The 14,639-nt window shown below is 44.6% G+C and overlaps 1 protein-coding gene across 2 annotated transcripts in view; it reads left to right on the forward strand.

The window, feature by feature from the left end:
* LOC110509487 (stromelysin-3) overlaps positions 1 to 7,489 on the forward strand; it is a 46,117-nt gene extending 38,628 nt beyond the window's left edge. The window contains exon 8 of one of the 2 annotated variants that reach the window (XM_021590380.3): positions 4,294 to 7,489. In XM_021590380.3, the coding sequence (XP_021446055.3) occupies positions 4,294 to 4,478 (185 nt within the window). In that variant the 3' untranslated portion in view covers positions 4,479 to 7,489. The remainder of the gene's footprint in view (positions 1 to 4,293) is intronic. The other variant, XM_090227324.1, reaches the window with a different exon arrangement.
* Positions 7,490 to 14,639: the final 7,150 nt, after the last annotated feature.

A 14,639-nucleotide genomic window follows, 5' to 3' on the forward strand; every position in this document is an offset into this window, starting at 1 on the left:
TATCCTGCACCATCCTCAGAAAGTTGTGAGAAGGTTTTGTCATTGAAATTACCACTATTAAATGAATAATTCTTTATTATCAGCAAGTTGGAGATGTTCCAAAAAACTTAATGCACCATAGTACATGTCGGTCTGGAGCTCCCGGGGCAGTCCCGTTAGTTCTCTTATATACAGCTATACAAAAAAGTCATATAAGCATGATTTACATTATTCATCATTAACTTTAGCTCCTTAGTGACTAACCAATACCTCACGAGGCTTCTTCTCTTCAAGCTGAGACCTTGAAACTGTCACAACTTTCACCGAAGGTGGTTCCTCTCCCTGTTCAGGCGGTGCTCGGTGGCCGGTGTCGCCGGCCTACTAGCCATCACCGATCCATGTTTCCTTTTCTGTTTGTTTTGTCTTTGGTTCATTCACATCTGGTTTTCATTTGCTTTAATTTCTTATATTTACCCCTGTTTCCCCCGCTTAGGTTTGTGCAGGATTATTTTTCTTGTTGCTTGTGGAGGCCTTCCTCAGTGTATTTCGTGTGTGGTTATTATAGTAAAGTGCGTTGTGTCTTTGTGCCTTACGGGAGTACTGTTAGTTCCCATTGCTTTGGATGTTGTTTTGGGGAATTGTACTGTACCGTGTTTTTTGGACTTGCCCTGATTAAATATACGCTACAATGACATTTCTGCTCTCCTGCGTTTGACTCCTCACCAACCTTCAGTACGGAAACGCAACAGAAACTGAGATGCCCGAATTTCTTCATCCGCCTTAGAAAGTAGAGACGCTATTGCACCCTTTACGTTGTTTCAACATAATTTGTCAATGTATTGTGACAGAATCAACATGGAAAATACATTGGATTTGAAAAAGTGATTAACCAGCACTGATTTTATTTCATTTCAACCAGTGTAGTGAACATTGAAATTAGGGTAAAACTTGAATACATTGATGTCACGTTCTGACCATAGTTCTGTTATTTTATTCTTTGTTTTAGTATGGTCAGGGCGTGAGTTGGGGTGTGCAGTCTATGTTGGTTTTTCTATGTTGGTTTTTGTGTTCAGCCTTGTATGGTTCTCAATCAGAGGCAGGTGTCGTTAGTTGTCTCTGATTGAGAATCATACTTAGGTAGCCTGGGTTTCACTTTTGGTTTGTGGGTGTTTGTTTCTGTGTGAGTGTTTGGGCCACACAGTACTGTTTCGGTTTTGTATATTTCACGTTTATTATTTTGTTCCAGTGTTCAGTTGTGTTTTTGAATAAATCAATATGGACACTTACCACACCGCGCTTTGGTCCGATCCTTACTCCTCCTCAGACGAAGAGGAGGATATCCGTTACAGAAACACCCACCACCAGAGGACCAAGCAGCGTGGTAATGGGCAGCAGCAGGAGAGGCAGCGATATTTGGAGAACTGGACTTGGGAGGGAGATTCCAGGGGAATATCGCCGCCCCAAATATTGCCGGTTTGAGGAGGCAGCACGGCAGCGCGGCTGGAAGCCCGAGAGGCAGCCCCAAAAATGTATTGGGGGGGGCACATGGGGAGTGTGGCTAAGTCAGGTAGGAGACCTGAGCCAAATCCCTGTGCTTACCGGAGTGCGAGAGGGACCGGGCAAGCACCGTGTTATGTGGTGGAGCGCACGGTGTCCCCCGGTGTGTGTGCATAGCCCGGTGCGGTACATTCCAGCTCCTCATATCGGCTGGGCTAGAGTGGGCATCGAGCCAGGTGCCATGAAGCCGGCTCTACGCATCTGGTCTCCAGTGCGTCTCCTCAGGCCGGCGTACATGGCACCAGCCTTACGCATGGTGCCCCCGGGTTCGCCAGCACAGCACAGTGCGGGCTATTCCACCTCGCCGCACTGGCCTGACTACGGGGAGCATTCAACCAGGTAAGGTTGGGCAGGCTCGGTGCTCAAGTGCTCCAGTGCGCCTGCACGGTCCGGTCTATCCGGTGCCACCTCCACACACCAGCCATCCGGTGGCAGCCCCCCGCACCAGGCTGTCTCTGCGTCTTCTCCCTACAGGTGCTCCCGCCTGTCTAGTGCCGCTAGAGCCTTCCTCCTGCCCAGCGCCGTCAGAGTCTCCCGTCTGTCCTGAGCCGCCGGAGTCTCCCGTCTGTCCTGAGCCGCCGGAGTCTCCCGTCTGTCCTGAGCCGCCGGAGTCTCCCGTCTGTCCTGAGCCGCCGGAATCTCCCGTCTGTCCTGAGCCGCCGGAGTCTCCCGTCTGTCCTGAGCCGCCAGAGTCTCCCGTCTGTCCTGAGCCGCCGGAGTCTCCCGTCTGTCCTGAGCCGCCGGAGTCTCCCGTCTGTCCTGAGCCGCCGGAGTCTCCCGTCTGCCCTGAGCCGCCGGAGTCTCCCGTCTGCCCTGAGCCGCCGGAGTCTCCCGTCTGCCCTGAGCCGTCGGAGTCTCCCGTCTGTCCTGAGCCACCGGAGCCGCCAGTCAGCCAGGAGCCGCCGGAGCCGCCAGTCAGCCAGGAGCCTCCGGAGCCGCCAGTCAGCCAGGAGCCTCCGGAGCCGCCAGTCAGCCAGGAGCCTCCGGAGCCGCCAGCCAGCCAGGAGCCTCCGGAGCCGTCAGCCAGCCAGGAGCCGCCGGAGCCGTCAGCCAGCCAGGAGCCGCCGGCGCTGCCGGAGTCTCCCGCCTGTACGGCGCTGCCGGAATCTCCCGTCCATTTGGGACCCGTGGCGAGGGTCCCCAGTCTGAGGTCGGAGGCGAGGGTCGCCGCTCATAAGAGGCCAAGGGGCGGTTGATGAGGCGGACAAAAACTATGGTGAAGTGGGGTCCACGTCCCGCGCCAGAGCCGCCACCGCGGACAGACGCCCACCCAGACCCTCCCCTATAGGTTCAGGTTTTGCGGCCGGAGTCCGCACCTTTGGGGGGGGGGGGTACTGACCATAGTTCTGTTATTTTATTCTTTGTTTTAGTATGGTCAGGGCGTGAGTTGGGGTGTGCAGTCTATGGTTGTTTTTCTATGTTGGTTTTTGTGTTCAGCCTAGTATGGTTCTCAATCAGAGGCAGGTGTCGTTAGTTGTCTCTGATTGAGAATCATACTTAGGTAGCCTGAGGTTCTCTTTTGGTTTGTGGGTGTTTGTTTCCGTGTGAGTGTTTGGGCCACACCGTAAATGTTTTGGTTTTGTATATTTCACGTTTATTATTTTGTTCCAGTGTTCAGTTGTTTTTTGAATAAATCAATATGGATACTTACTACTCCGTGCTTTGGTCCTCCTCTCCTTCCCCAGACGACAAGCGTTACAATTGACTTAAACTGACTAAAAGGTTGCTACATCAATCTAATTTCAACATAATCATCAAACCAATATATACGTTGAAATTGCATTGAAAATTCCACATAGAAGCGTACAAAATCATTGATTCAACCGGTGTGTGCCCAGTGGGAAGAGTGGTGGTGTTGTTGGTCCACGTCAAGTCCTCTGTGATGTGGATTCCAATGAATTTAATACTGCTGACTTTCTACTGCAGTCCCAATGATGTGGATCAGGGCATGTCAATGAACAGCATTCTCACATAGGTGTTCTTCTTGTCCAGATGTGTTAGGGCTGTGTGAGTAGCGATGTAAAGTAGATCCAGTGTGCCCGGCATGCTGGTCTTGATGTGGGCCATGACTAGCCTCTCTCTCGAAGCACTTCATGATGACCAGGGTGAGTGCGACGGGGCAATTAGTAATTTGGGCGTCACCTTGTTTTTATTGGGCACTGGGACGATGGTGGTCTCCTTGAAGCAGGAGGGGACTACAGCCTGGGACAGGGACAGGTTGATTATGTGCGAAAAGACGCCAACCAGCTGGTCAGCACACTGAGGATGCGGCCAGGGATGCCATCCGAGCTGGCTGCTTTGTGTGTATTCACTCTTTTCAGAGTTTTCCTCATGCCTCGGAGAGCGAAAGCACTTGGTTGCCCGTAGCAGCAGGAGCATTGCTGGATGCCTCGACGCGAGCATAGAATGTGTTAAGCTTGTCTAGGACGGAGGCTTCGGTGGGCACCACACAGCTGGATTTGCCTTTAGTCCGTGATAGTCTGTAGTCCTTGCCACATGCATCTCGAGCCTGTGTTGCCTTCAAGTTTGAGACTGAATTGTCTTTTTGCTTCCCTCGTGGATTTGCAGAGCTCGTACCTGCTTGCCTTGTACGTGTCGCGAGCCACCGAGTCATCAGGGTTCATTTTGCTGTCATTGAATGCATTTAAAGTGACACTGACATTGAAAATGTGTGTGTGTGTGTGTGTGTGTGTACAAATCATGATAATTCTGTTGAACTGCAGTGGACTAAATGTTGACCCTTTGTCCTCTTGACAGGATATGCTCATTTCCTGAGTGGGATGCAGTATTGGAAGTTTGACCCGGTGGAGGTGACGGTTCTGGAAGGATACCCACGCTATATCGGCATGGACTTCTTTGGCTGCCCACTTCCTATTATCGATAAAGCCCATGAAGAGTCCATATCGCCCGAAGAGGTGAATGGAATATCACGACCAAATTAATTTGTTTGCTCTTAAGACTGATGTCATTACAATGGGACTTTAGACTGATTATAATTACATCATTGCGGAACATCAGCAGGTTGACTGCAGCTGTTGGTCTAATAGAGGTGAGGACTTGGTTGAAACTTTCATTATGAACCCAGTCTGAGGTCCGTGGCTGTCTGAAGACCACTAGAAATTGAGGTCATATTTCAACAGATGAATTGGGTATATTTCATTCTATCATCATCCACAATATGATATTTTCTGGTGTAAAATCAAGGCTTTCAGAGATACGTTAAAGAGCACACGGACAGCTCTGCTGAATATATATATATTTTTACTTGATGTATAGCCTTGATTCTTATTTATAGTTTTTTTTTGTCAAATGTTTTTTATCCACAGATGAGTCTCAATAATGTTTCTGTGCAGTCCCTCTTTCTTTCATGCCATTGTTTATCAGGTGTAGCCGTGTAAACCTATTTGACAGGGACCCACATTTTCTCTCCAGCCTCATTGAGCTTTCTATTTCACACACAGGTGCTCAAACAGACTCAACGAGGAAGGTACATTTGTACCTCAAATAAAGTGCTTTGCCTTTAACAGTTAAAGGTTACATTACACTCCAAAATCAAAGTTTGTCAGATGTTTTGATACCTTAAAAGTAGTGTCCTAGGTCATCCTAGAACATCTGTTTTGTACATCCCGCTATACGCCACAATTTATTTGGGTTTGACGCATATTTTTATTTTACCTTTAACTAGGCAAGTCAGATAAGAACACATTCTTATTTACAATGACGGCCTACCCCTGATGACGCTGGGCCAATTGTGCGCTTCCCTATGGGACTCCCCATCACGGCCGGATGTGATTCAGCCTGGATTCAAACCAGGGACTGTAGTGATGCCTCTTGCACTGAAATGCAGTGCCTTAAACCACTGTGCCACTCGGGAGCCAATATAGCTACAGGGTTGTGAATTCATCCTGACTTTAGACAAACTTTGAGGCCTGAAGACATGACAAAGTTTATTTTGGAGTGTAATGTCCCTTTAACACAACATTGATATGATGATTTTACAGTGGTGGAAGCCAAGCATCGCATATCAGTTTTCACAGTGATACCTCATCAGGTAAAACGTCCTTCATGTTCTTCTCTGACTACTCCAAGATGGTCCTGTAAACTTTTTTCATGTTGTTGCGTGTAGCCATTTGTCATACAGCTAGCGTCATTGAAAAAGCCATTGGTGTTGCAGTGTACCAGTGCAGGCCACTGATACCATTTCCTCACTTTTTTATACACTGTGATCAATCAATCAATCATATTTATTTACAAAGCCCTTCTTACATCAGCTGTCAGAAAGTGCTGTACAGAAACCCAGCCTAAAACCCCAAGCAGCAAGCAATGCAGGTGTAGAAGCACGGTGGCTAGGAAAAACTCCCTAGAAAGGCCAGAACCTAGGAAGAAACCTAGAGAGGAACCAGGCTATGAGGGTGGCCAGTCCTCTTCTGGCTGTGCCGGGTGGAGGTTATAACAGAACTTGGCCAAGATGTTCAAATGTTCATAGATGACCAGCAGGGTCAAATAATAATAATCACAGTGGTTGTAGAGGGTGCAACAGCACCACAGGAGGAAATGTCAGTTGGCTTTTCATAGCCGATCATTCAGAGTATCTCCACCTCTCCTGCTGTCTCTAGTAGAGGTCGACCGATTAATCGGAATGGCCGATTAATTAGGGCCGATTTCAAGTTTTCATAACAATCGGAAATCTGTATTTTTGGACGCCGATTTTGACGATTTTTTAAAATATATATTTTTACAACTTTATTTAACGAGGCAAGTCAGTTAAGAACACATTCTTATTTTCAATGTCGGCCTAGGAAAGGTGGGTTAACTGCCTTGTCAGCTCAGACAGATTTTTACCTTGTCAGCTCAGACAGATTTTTACCTTGTCAGCTCAGGGATTCAATCTTGCAACCTTACGGTTAACTAGTCCAACGCTCTAACCACCTGCCTCACGAGGAGCCTGCCTGTTACGCAAATGCAGTAAGAAGCCAAGGTAAGTTGCTGGCTAGCATTAAACATCTTATAAAAACATCTTATGTAAATATGATGAGAGCACCCTTCAAGCTAGGATGGAGCCCGTCACTCCTCAACAGGCCAGGCTTGGTCCTGTTTGTGGTTAAGTCCCAGAAAGAGGGCCAATTATCTACAAATTCTTTTGGGAGGGGCAGAAAACAGTTTTCAACCAGCGATTGAGTTGTGAGACTCTGCTGTAGAGCTCATCACTCCCCCTAACTGGGAGGGGGCCAGAGACAATTACTCAATGCCGACATATCTTTCTAGCTGATTTACACGCTGAAGCTATGTTGCGCTTGGTGACCTCTGACTGTTTCATCCTAACATCATTGGTGCCAACGTAGATAACAATATCCCTCTACTCTCTACACTCGCCAGTTTTATCTTTAGCCAGCACCATCTTCAGATTAGCCTTAACATCAGTAGCCCTGCCCCCTGGTAAACAGTGTATGGTCGCTGGATGATTCGTTTCAAGTCTAATACTGCGGGTAATGGAGTCGCCAATGACTATGGTTTTCAATTTGTCAGAGCTAATGGTGGAGGCTTCGGTGTCTCAGACCCCGTAACGGGAGGAGTAGATCAGAGAAGGCTCGGCCTCAGACTCCAACTCGATGCTTAATGGGGAAAACCGGTTGAAAGTTTCTGCCGGCTGAATGAGCAACACCGGTTGAGCATTCCTACAGCATTTTCCTCCAGAAGCCATGAGAAAGTTGTCTGGCTACAGGGACTGTGCGAGGGGATTTATACTATTTATACTACTATCTGTACTACACTTAAATTACCCTTGCCTAACGATTGTGTCTGAAGCTGGGCTTGCAGCACAGATATCCTCGCCGTAAGGCAATTGTTCTCCTGTATATTACGAGTACAGTGACTGCAATTAGAAGGCATCATGTTAATGTTACTACTTAGCTTCGGCTGGTGGAGGTCCTGACAAACCACGTCCAGATAAAGCGTCCGGGGTGAAAAAGTTGAATGAAAAAAGTAGAGCGAGGAAAAAAATGTAACTATAAAACGGTAATTAAAAAGTAAAAACTGTAAAGTTGGCAGGTAGCAACAAACCGCACAGCAGCACGTAAACAAGTCTACAAGCTGTGACTGGATTTGTCACTGATTGCAAGATAACTATTTCACATAGCTGAGGTGAAAGAGCCCACTTGCACTGGTTGTTTTTGGCTGCAGAGCATTGTCTGTTGAAATGTCCCCCAAACACAGTATTTTAACCATGTGTATGTAAGTATCCCGGATATCAATCTAACAATCCACCTTTCCTTTTTTTTTACTTGAATATATTTTTACTTATGTAAATAATTTTGTATTAATGCTGTATAATACTTTGGTACCAATAAAACATACACTGAATGTACAAAACATTAGGAACACCTGCTCTTTCCATGACAAACTGACCAGGTGAAAACTATGATCCCTTATTGATGTCACCTATTAAATCCAATCAGTGTTGAGGAAGGGCAGGAGACAGGTTAAAGAAGGATTTTTAACCCTTGAGAGAATTGAGAAATGGATTGTGTATGTGTGCCACTCAGAGGGTGAATGGGCAAGACAAAATATTTAAATGCCTTTGAATGGGTTATGTTTGTAGGTGCAAGGCGCACCGGTTTGGGTGTGTCAAGAACTGCAATGCTGATGGGTTTTTCATGCTCAACAGTTTCCCATGTGTATCAGGAATGGTCCACCACCCAAAGGACATCAGGCCAACTTGATACAACTGTGGGAAGCGTTGGAATCAACATGGGCCAGCGTCCCTGTGGAACGCTTTCGACACCTCGTAAAGTCCATGCCTCGACGAATTAAGGCTGTTCTGAGAGCAAAAGGGGGTGCAACTCAATATTAGTAAGGTGTTTCTAATGTTTTGTGTACTCAGTGTACATAATACTACATAATCTCCTGCCTCTGCCTCATGCTTTATAAACAGGAGATGGCTCTTCACAGTCCACATTTTGCCTTAAGGTTATTTTCTGTTATTTTAAATATAGTTTTATTGCTAGCTTCAGTTACCTGGGGTAGCAGAGAGTTCCATGTAGTCATGGCTTTATTTAATACTTTGTTTGCCAGCCTCTGTTCTGGACCTGGGGACTGTGAAGAGACGTCTGATTACATGTCTTGTGTTGTACTGATGAGTCTCCGAACTGTGTGCCAACTGCTTGAACAGACAGTGCAGTACCTTCAACACCTAGCACAAAAACAATAGTGATGCAGTCAATCTCTCCTCAACTTTGAGCCAGGAGAGATTGACATGCATGTTACTGACATTCGCCCTCCGTGAACATCTAAGTGCGATACGTGCTGCTCTGTTCTGGACCAACTGCAATTTACCTAGGTCCCTCTTTGCCGCAAATGACCACACAACTGGGCAGTAGTCCACGTGCGACAAAACTAGGACCTGTCTGTTCGACTGAGACGTTAAGAAAGCAGAGCAACGCTTAATCATGGACAGACCTCTTCCCATTTAAGCAACCATTGAATATATGTTTTGACCATGACAGCTTGTTACCTAGGGTTACACCTAGCAGTTTAATTTCAACATGCTCAATCACCACATTATTCAATGATAGATCTAAATTGAGTGGGTGATTTGTCCCAAAAACAATGCCTTTGGGTTTTGAGCTATTTAGCACCATGCCTGTTGCTAGTTAGCCATTCTAAACTGTCTGGAGCTCTATGTTAAGGGTGTCAGTTATTTATTTTACTGGTGTAGCCGACGTGTATAGTGGTTAGTCGTCAGCGTACATAGACACACAGGATTTATTCCAGGTCAGTGGAAGATCATTAGTAAAAACAAAATCGCATATCTGACATACTGTAACAGTTTTCCTGAGTGGAAGGAGAGGCGGACCAAAATGCAGCGTGGTGGTTATTCATGGTACTTTAATAGACACTATACATGAATAAACTAACAAAACAAGAACTGTGAAACAACCAAAACAGCCCTATCTAGTGCAAACACAGAGACAGGAACAATCACACACAAACACACAGTGAAACCCAGGCTACCTAAATATGGTTCCCAATCAGAGACAATGATTAACACCTGCCTCTGATTGAGAACCATATCAGGCCAAACATAGAACTAGACAAACTAGACATGTAACAGAATGCCCACTCAGATCACACCCTGACCAACCAAAACATAGAAACATACACAGCAAACTATGGTCAGGGTGTGACACACACGATAAAGAATGACTTCTATTGAAATATTCTGACTAACATTATGGGACAGACCCGGAGGCGTTACATCTGCCTTCACTAACATTGAATCTCTCAAAGTTGTGGAATGATTATTAGCAGAAAGACTGCATATGGGGGCCGTTTATAACATGCCATATAACATGAATACCATGCAACAAATTGCAAACATCTAAAACTGTTATCACAGTGCTGTATCAGTAATGTTATTAAATCATTGCAACATAATACATTTGGATTGCGTCAACTGCATCCTATTGAAGTGCAGGCATTATTGTAAGGATTGTTCCAGGACAATGCTGACTGTGCTCATGTTTTTGTTCATGAGCTGAGTGCCCAAAGCAGACCTGGTACCAATCTATCCTACTCACTGAGGTCCAATTGTGTTGAAATAGAACCCAGGTTCTATTGTGAAAGAGGAGGAAGGGAAGCTCTACTAAGGTACACAATAGTACATTTTGGTAGACAGAAGGGGCTTTTTGGTAAAAAGGGTAAGTTGGTCATCAAAAAGAAAGGAGGACCAAGGCACGCTTCATATAATTCATTAAAATGCCTTTATTTGTATGGCATGTTCAATAGAAACAACATTTGAAAAATCCGACGCGTTTCGGCTGCATATCATTCGTCAGGGAGTACAAAAAAATAATACGTCATCTTTTTTCACAGCTTTTCCAATTAGCCCTAATTTGAAGAGGGGGTGGTTACAAAACACCTAGGTGTGTCTAATTAATTGTGTAACCACTCCCTCTTCAAATTAGGGCTAATTGGAAAAGCTGTTCAAAAGATGACATTTTCTTATTTTTTTGTACTCCCTGACGAAGGATATTCAGCCGAAACGGGTCAGATTTTTAACATTTTGTTTCCTTTGAACATGCCATACAAATAAAGGCATTTTAATTCATTATATGAAGAGTGCCTTGGTCCTCCTTTCTTTTTGATGACCAGGTTCTATTGTGTTGGAAATGGAACCCGGCTGTTCTGCTGCCTCAAGTCATATAAAGTGTAGCATAATTGCATGAAATGTGTTAATGAAAAGCCACATTTTTTCCTGTGCAAAGAAAGAAGAAAGGTATATAGCCTGTAGCCTAGGCCTACTCTACGCTATATGTGCTCAGCCATGCATTGAACGGTCTTCTTAGCGAACAGTGATTGAGTTATATTATTAGCCTAAATTATGACTATCCAATCTACTCATCACATTACCAATAAATAGTATGCTCTTACATAAGTCTGCAAATGTGATGATGCATGGAATGCTTTATAATAAAGGTGCATTTTTCTAGTGAAAATGTGCTTTCCTAAACTTGAAACTCACTCGCTTTATCAGTCAACAACACACATATATTTTATAGTAAGAATAGGCATATAACAGAATGAAAGAGAACATATATTTCCCCCAACTAAGATTTCTGACTGTTGCAGGGAGCACAAAGTCATATTCTGTGCTTATAAAACAAGTTTTATGAGCAAGAGCAGTGTGCAGTTCTCTCTTTTATTGGCCTTATATCACAGAGGCATATTCTATGAATGCATTTCTATAGACCAAACAATGCAATTATCACAACTGGTTTGGTTGTATTATGTTAGTATTTTCACCAGTAAATTTACCCACACAACACTACTGAAGTTAATGCTCTGATTTGTTTACAGAACATTTTAGTAAACCGGGAGGGGGGCAGGGTCTAACAACAAACAAAGCCTCTGGGCCTAAGATTTCTCAATCCGGCCATGCTCATGCGCTGTTTGTCATGGATCATCATTCTCCCAAGTCATCCTATAATTAATGTGGCCACCAATATGTTCACACATGCCCAGTTATTCAGGCAAGTTTACCATGCACTCTGCCTTTCTCCTGAGCAGCTTCGCGCACCTAGAACGCAGCAATAGAACACTTTTTGATTGGTTGTCAATGTTTTATCATCAGAGGTACAGGGAAAAAAATAACTCTGAAAGGGAGCTTTCGTCATTGTTTTGTAGTTGTCGTTGTCACGCCCTGACCTTAGTTCCTTTTTATGTCTCTATTTTGGTTTGGTTGGGGTGGGAATTCTATGTTTTTCTATGTTTTATGTGTGTTTGGCCTGGTATGGTTCCCAATCAGAGGCAGCTGTCTATCGTTGTCTCTGATTGAGAAACATACTTAGGTAACCTGTTCCCACCTGGTGTTTGTGGGTAGTTGTTTCCTGTTTTGTGACCTTTCAGGACTGTTTTGATTTTTTGTTTCACTTCGTTGTTTTGTATTTCGTGTTCAGGGGCCTGTTGCACAAAACTAGGATAAGGGATTAAGCCAGGATATCTTGGTGATCCTGGCTCAATTGATCCGTAATCCGGTTGCACTAAAGATGGATAGGGGGCAGGAGGATATGTTATGGTATAAATTACTATGGAGATTTATTCTGTGGAGCTAGCCTGCTCCAGACCAGGCTAAATTCCAGGATCTATTTAATCTCATCCCTAATGTCAGTCAGCAGTCACCACAAATGGAAACCAATAGTTATTTCACTGCTCACTATACATTGTTATCACATATAACTAGACCCACTGTTATTTAAACGTTTGTGATCATTAATTTCAATGATTTTGGATAAAAAATGATTTTTAGATGATGTTGCTATCATTAGATAATTTACAGTTTCCCATAGACTATAAGGCTATATATAAAATGCTAGAATATTAGGGCCACAGAGGGGAAAAAAACACAAGTCATAATATTGTAACCAGTTGTTTTAAAGGAGGACAGTTGTTAAAATGACAGATGTGGGGCATTTCGTGAAATTGTACTTCAGTATGGTTTCATAAACAAAGACATGCTGATGTGCCAGAATATTAAGTATCACATTGTCATAAGTATCAAAACTGTAAAAACAATATGTAGCTTTTCTGCAGAAAGAACCAGCCTCATAAATTTATGACTTTATCCTTTTTCTTCAGTGTGGCCCTAGTACTCTGTCATATAAACAAATACACATTCCATATGAATATAAAAACACAATGTGTAACATTATGTTCCTTTATTGAATAAGGACAAAACAAAGCAGGTAAACCATCAGCTCCTTTCAAAACTGAAGTCACAGTGACTCTACAAGATGGAAAGCACAGAATCTAAGCATATTATACAAAATGATACATATACAGACCTTTGAATGTGTATAACACACCCTGCATGTCTGCACACTAAAATAAATGCAGGACAAATCCATACACATCAACTGAACAGACAAATGAATGGATGCAGTAGCCTCCCTGCAGCCTTGTATTACACACAGTATACCGCACAAACATCATAAGAGGCCAAATTCGTCAAAAAACGAACCCAAAAAAACCCAAATTCCTCTGCCACCGCAGGACATATTTAACCAAAATTGAAAGCACACATACTAACTAAAATAATTCAACACATATTGGTCCCTCAGCAGCCGACCACTGTCGTCATCAGGGAAGATTGCCGGATTGTCCCAGTCCATGGCTGGTGGCACTCTGGGGGCCCTCTCCTTCCTCAGGCAGGCCACATTGTGGAGGACAGCACAAGCCACAGTAATATCACATGCCCTAACAGGGCTGACCCTTAATTTGTGAAGGCAGTGAAAGCGTGCCTTCAGGAGGCCAAAGGTCATTTCAACTCTGGCCCTGGTCCTGGCATGGGCATGGTTGTAGGCCTGCTGTGCTTCCTGGGGGTCTGTGAAAGGTGTCAGGAGAAAAGGCTGGCAGCCATACCCCCTGTCTCCCAGCAACACACCAGAGAATTCACCTGTCAACACAAAATCTCATCATTACTACCTCATAAACACAGTGATATTCTTGACACAGCCATGATGGTTATAAATAGGGGTTGTGTGGCTTACCTTGTGATAGGCACTGATAGATTTCAGAGGCCCGAAAGATTCTGGAGTCATGGACTGAGCCAGGCCATTTTGCCACAACATTGCTGATCACACAGTCAGCATTGCAGACCATCTGAAATCATAAGATGAGGAATATTACACCAATCAATGCACATCACTGGCAATGCAGAGTGTTCGTCAATGGACAATATCAAAAAGTTATGTTCACCTGAACATTAATGCTGTGAAAGGATTTCCTATTCACAAAATCGGCCTCATGGGCACCTGAGGGGGCTTTTATCCTTATGTGTGTGCAGTCCACTGCACCAATGACATTGGGGAAACCTGTCACACAAAGTAATGAGTATCCTACTATGTGTTAACAGTTGTCCTGTAATTTGTAGATCCTCTTACCTGCAATCCTATAGAACTCCTCTTTGATGTCACAGAGTCTTCTGTGGCCAGGGAAGGAGATGAAGACATCTGCTAATGCTTTGATAGCCAGACACACACTCCTTATTGTGCGGCAAATTGTGGCCTTGTTCAGCTGTTCTGCATCCCCCACTGAGTACAGGAAGGCTCCACTAGCAAAAAAGCGCAAGGCCACACAAACCATTTGCTCCACACTCAGTGCATGGCTCCGTGCAGTGCGGTGCTTAATCCTGGGACCCAGTAGTCTGCATAGATACCTGATGCCATCTGCAGAAAACCTGTATCTTTCATATAGATGGTCATCAGGGAAGGCCAGTGGGTCCAACCGGTCCCTGAAGACCCTTTCTCACCTGAAGGCTCTCCTCAGCACAAGTGCTTCTTCATCCACCACATCTCGCACGAATGGGCATGCCATTGTCAGAGCAGAAAGGAACACACAATTTTGGGCCTTCATATAGGCTAGTGGCCACACCTGGTGCTGGGGGGGGTGGGCAAAAGAGGGCGATGCCTTATAACGATGACTTGGTTGTACTGATTGCTGGGAAAATAAAAAAAACCTTAGAAAGATGCCACCGTCCTGTGTGCTCACAATAAGAGCTCATATGTCATGGCTCACTTGACTTTACGAGAATATACCTAATTTTTATT

This window comes from Oncorhynchus mykiss, chromosome 29, assembly GCF_057628025.1.
Source record: "Oncorhynchus mykiss isolate SJ-2025 chromosome 29, ASM5762802v1, whole genome shotgun sequence".
NCBI classification, from domain to species: domain Eukaryota; kingdom Metazoa; phylum Chordata; class Actinopteri; order Salmoniformes; family Salmonidae; genus Oncorhynchus; species Oncorhynchus mykiss.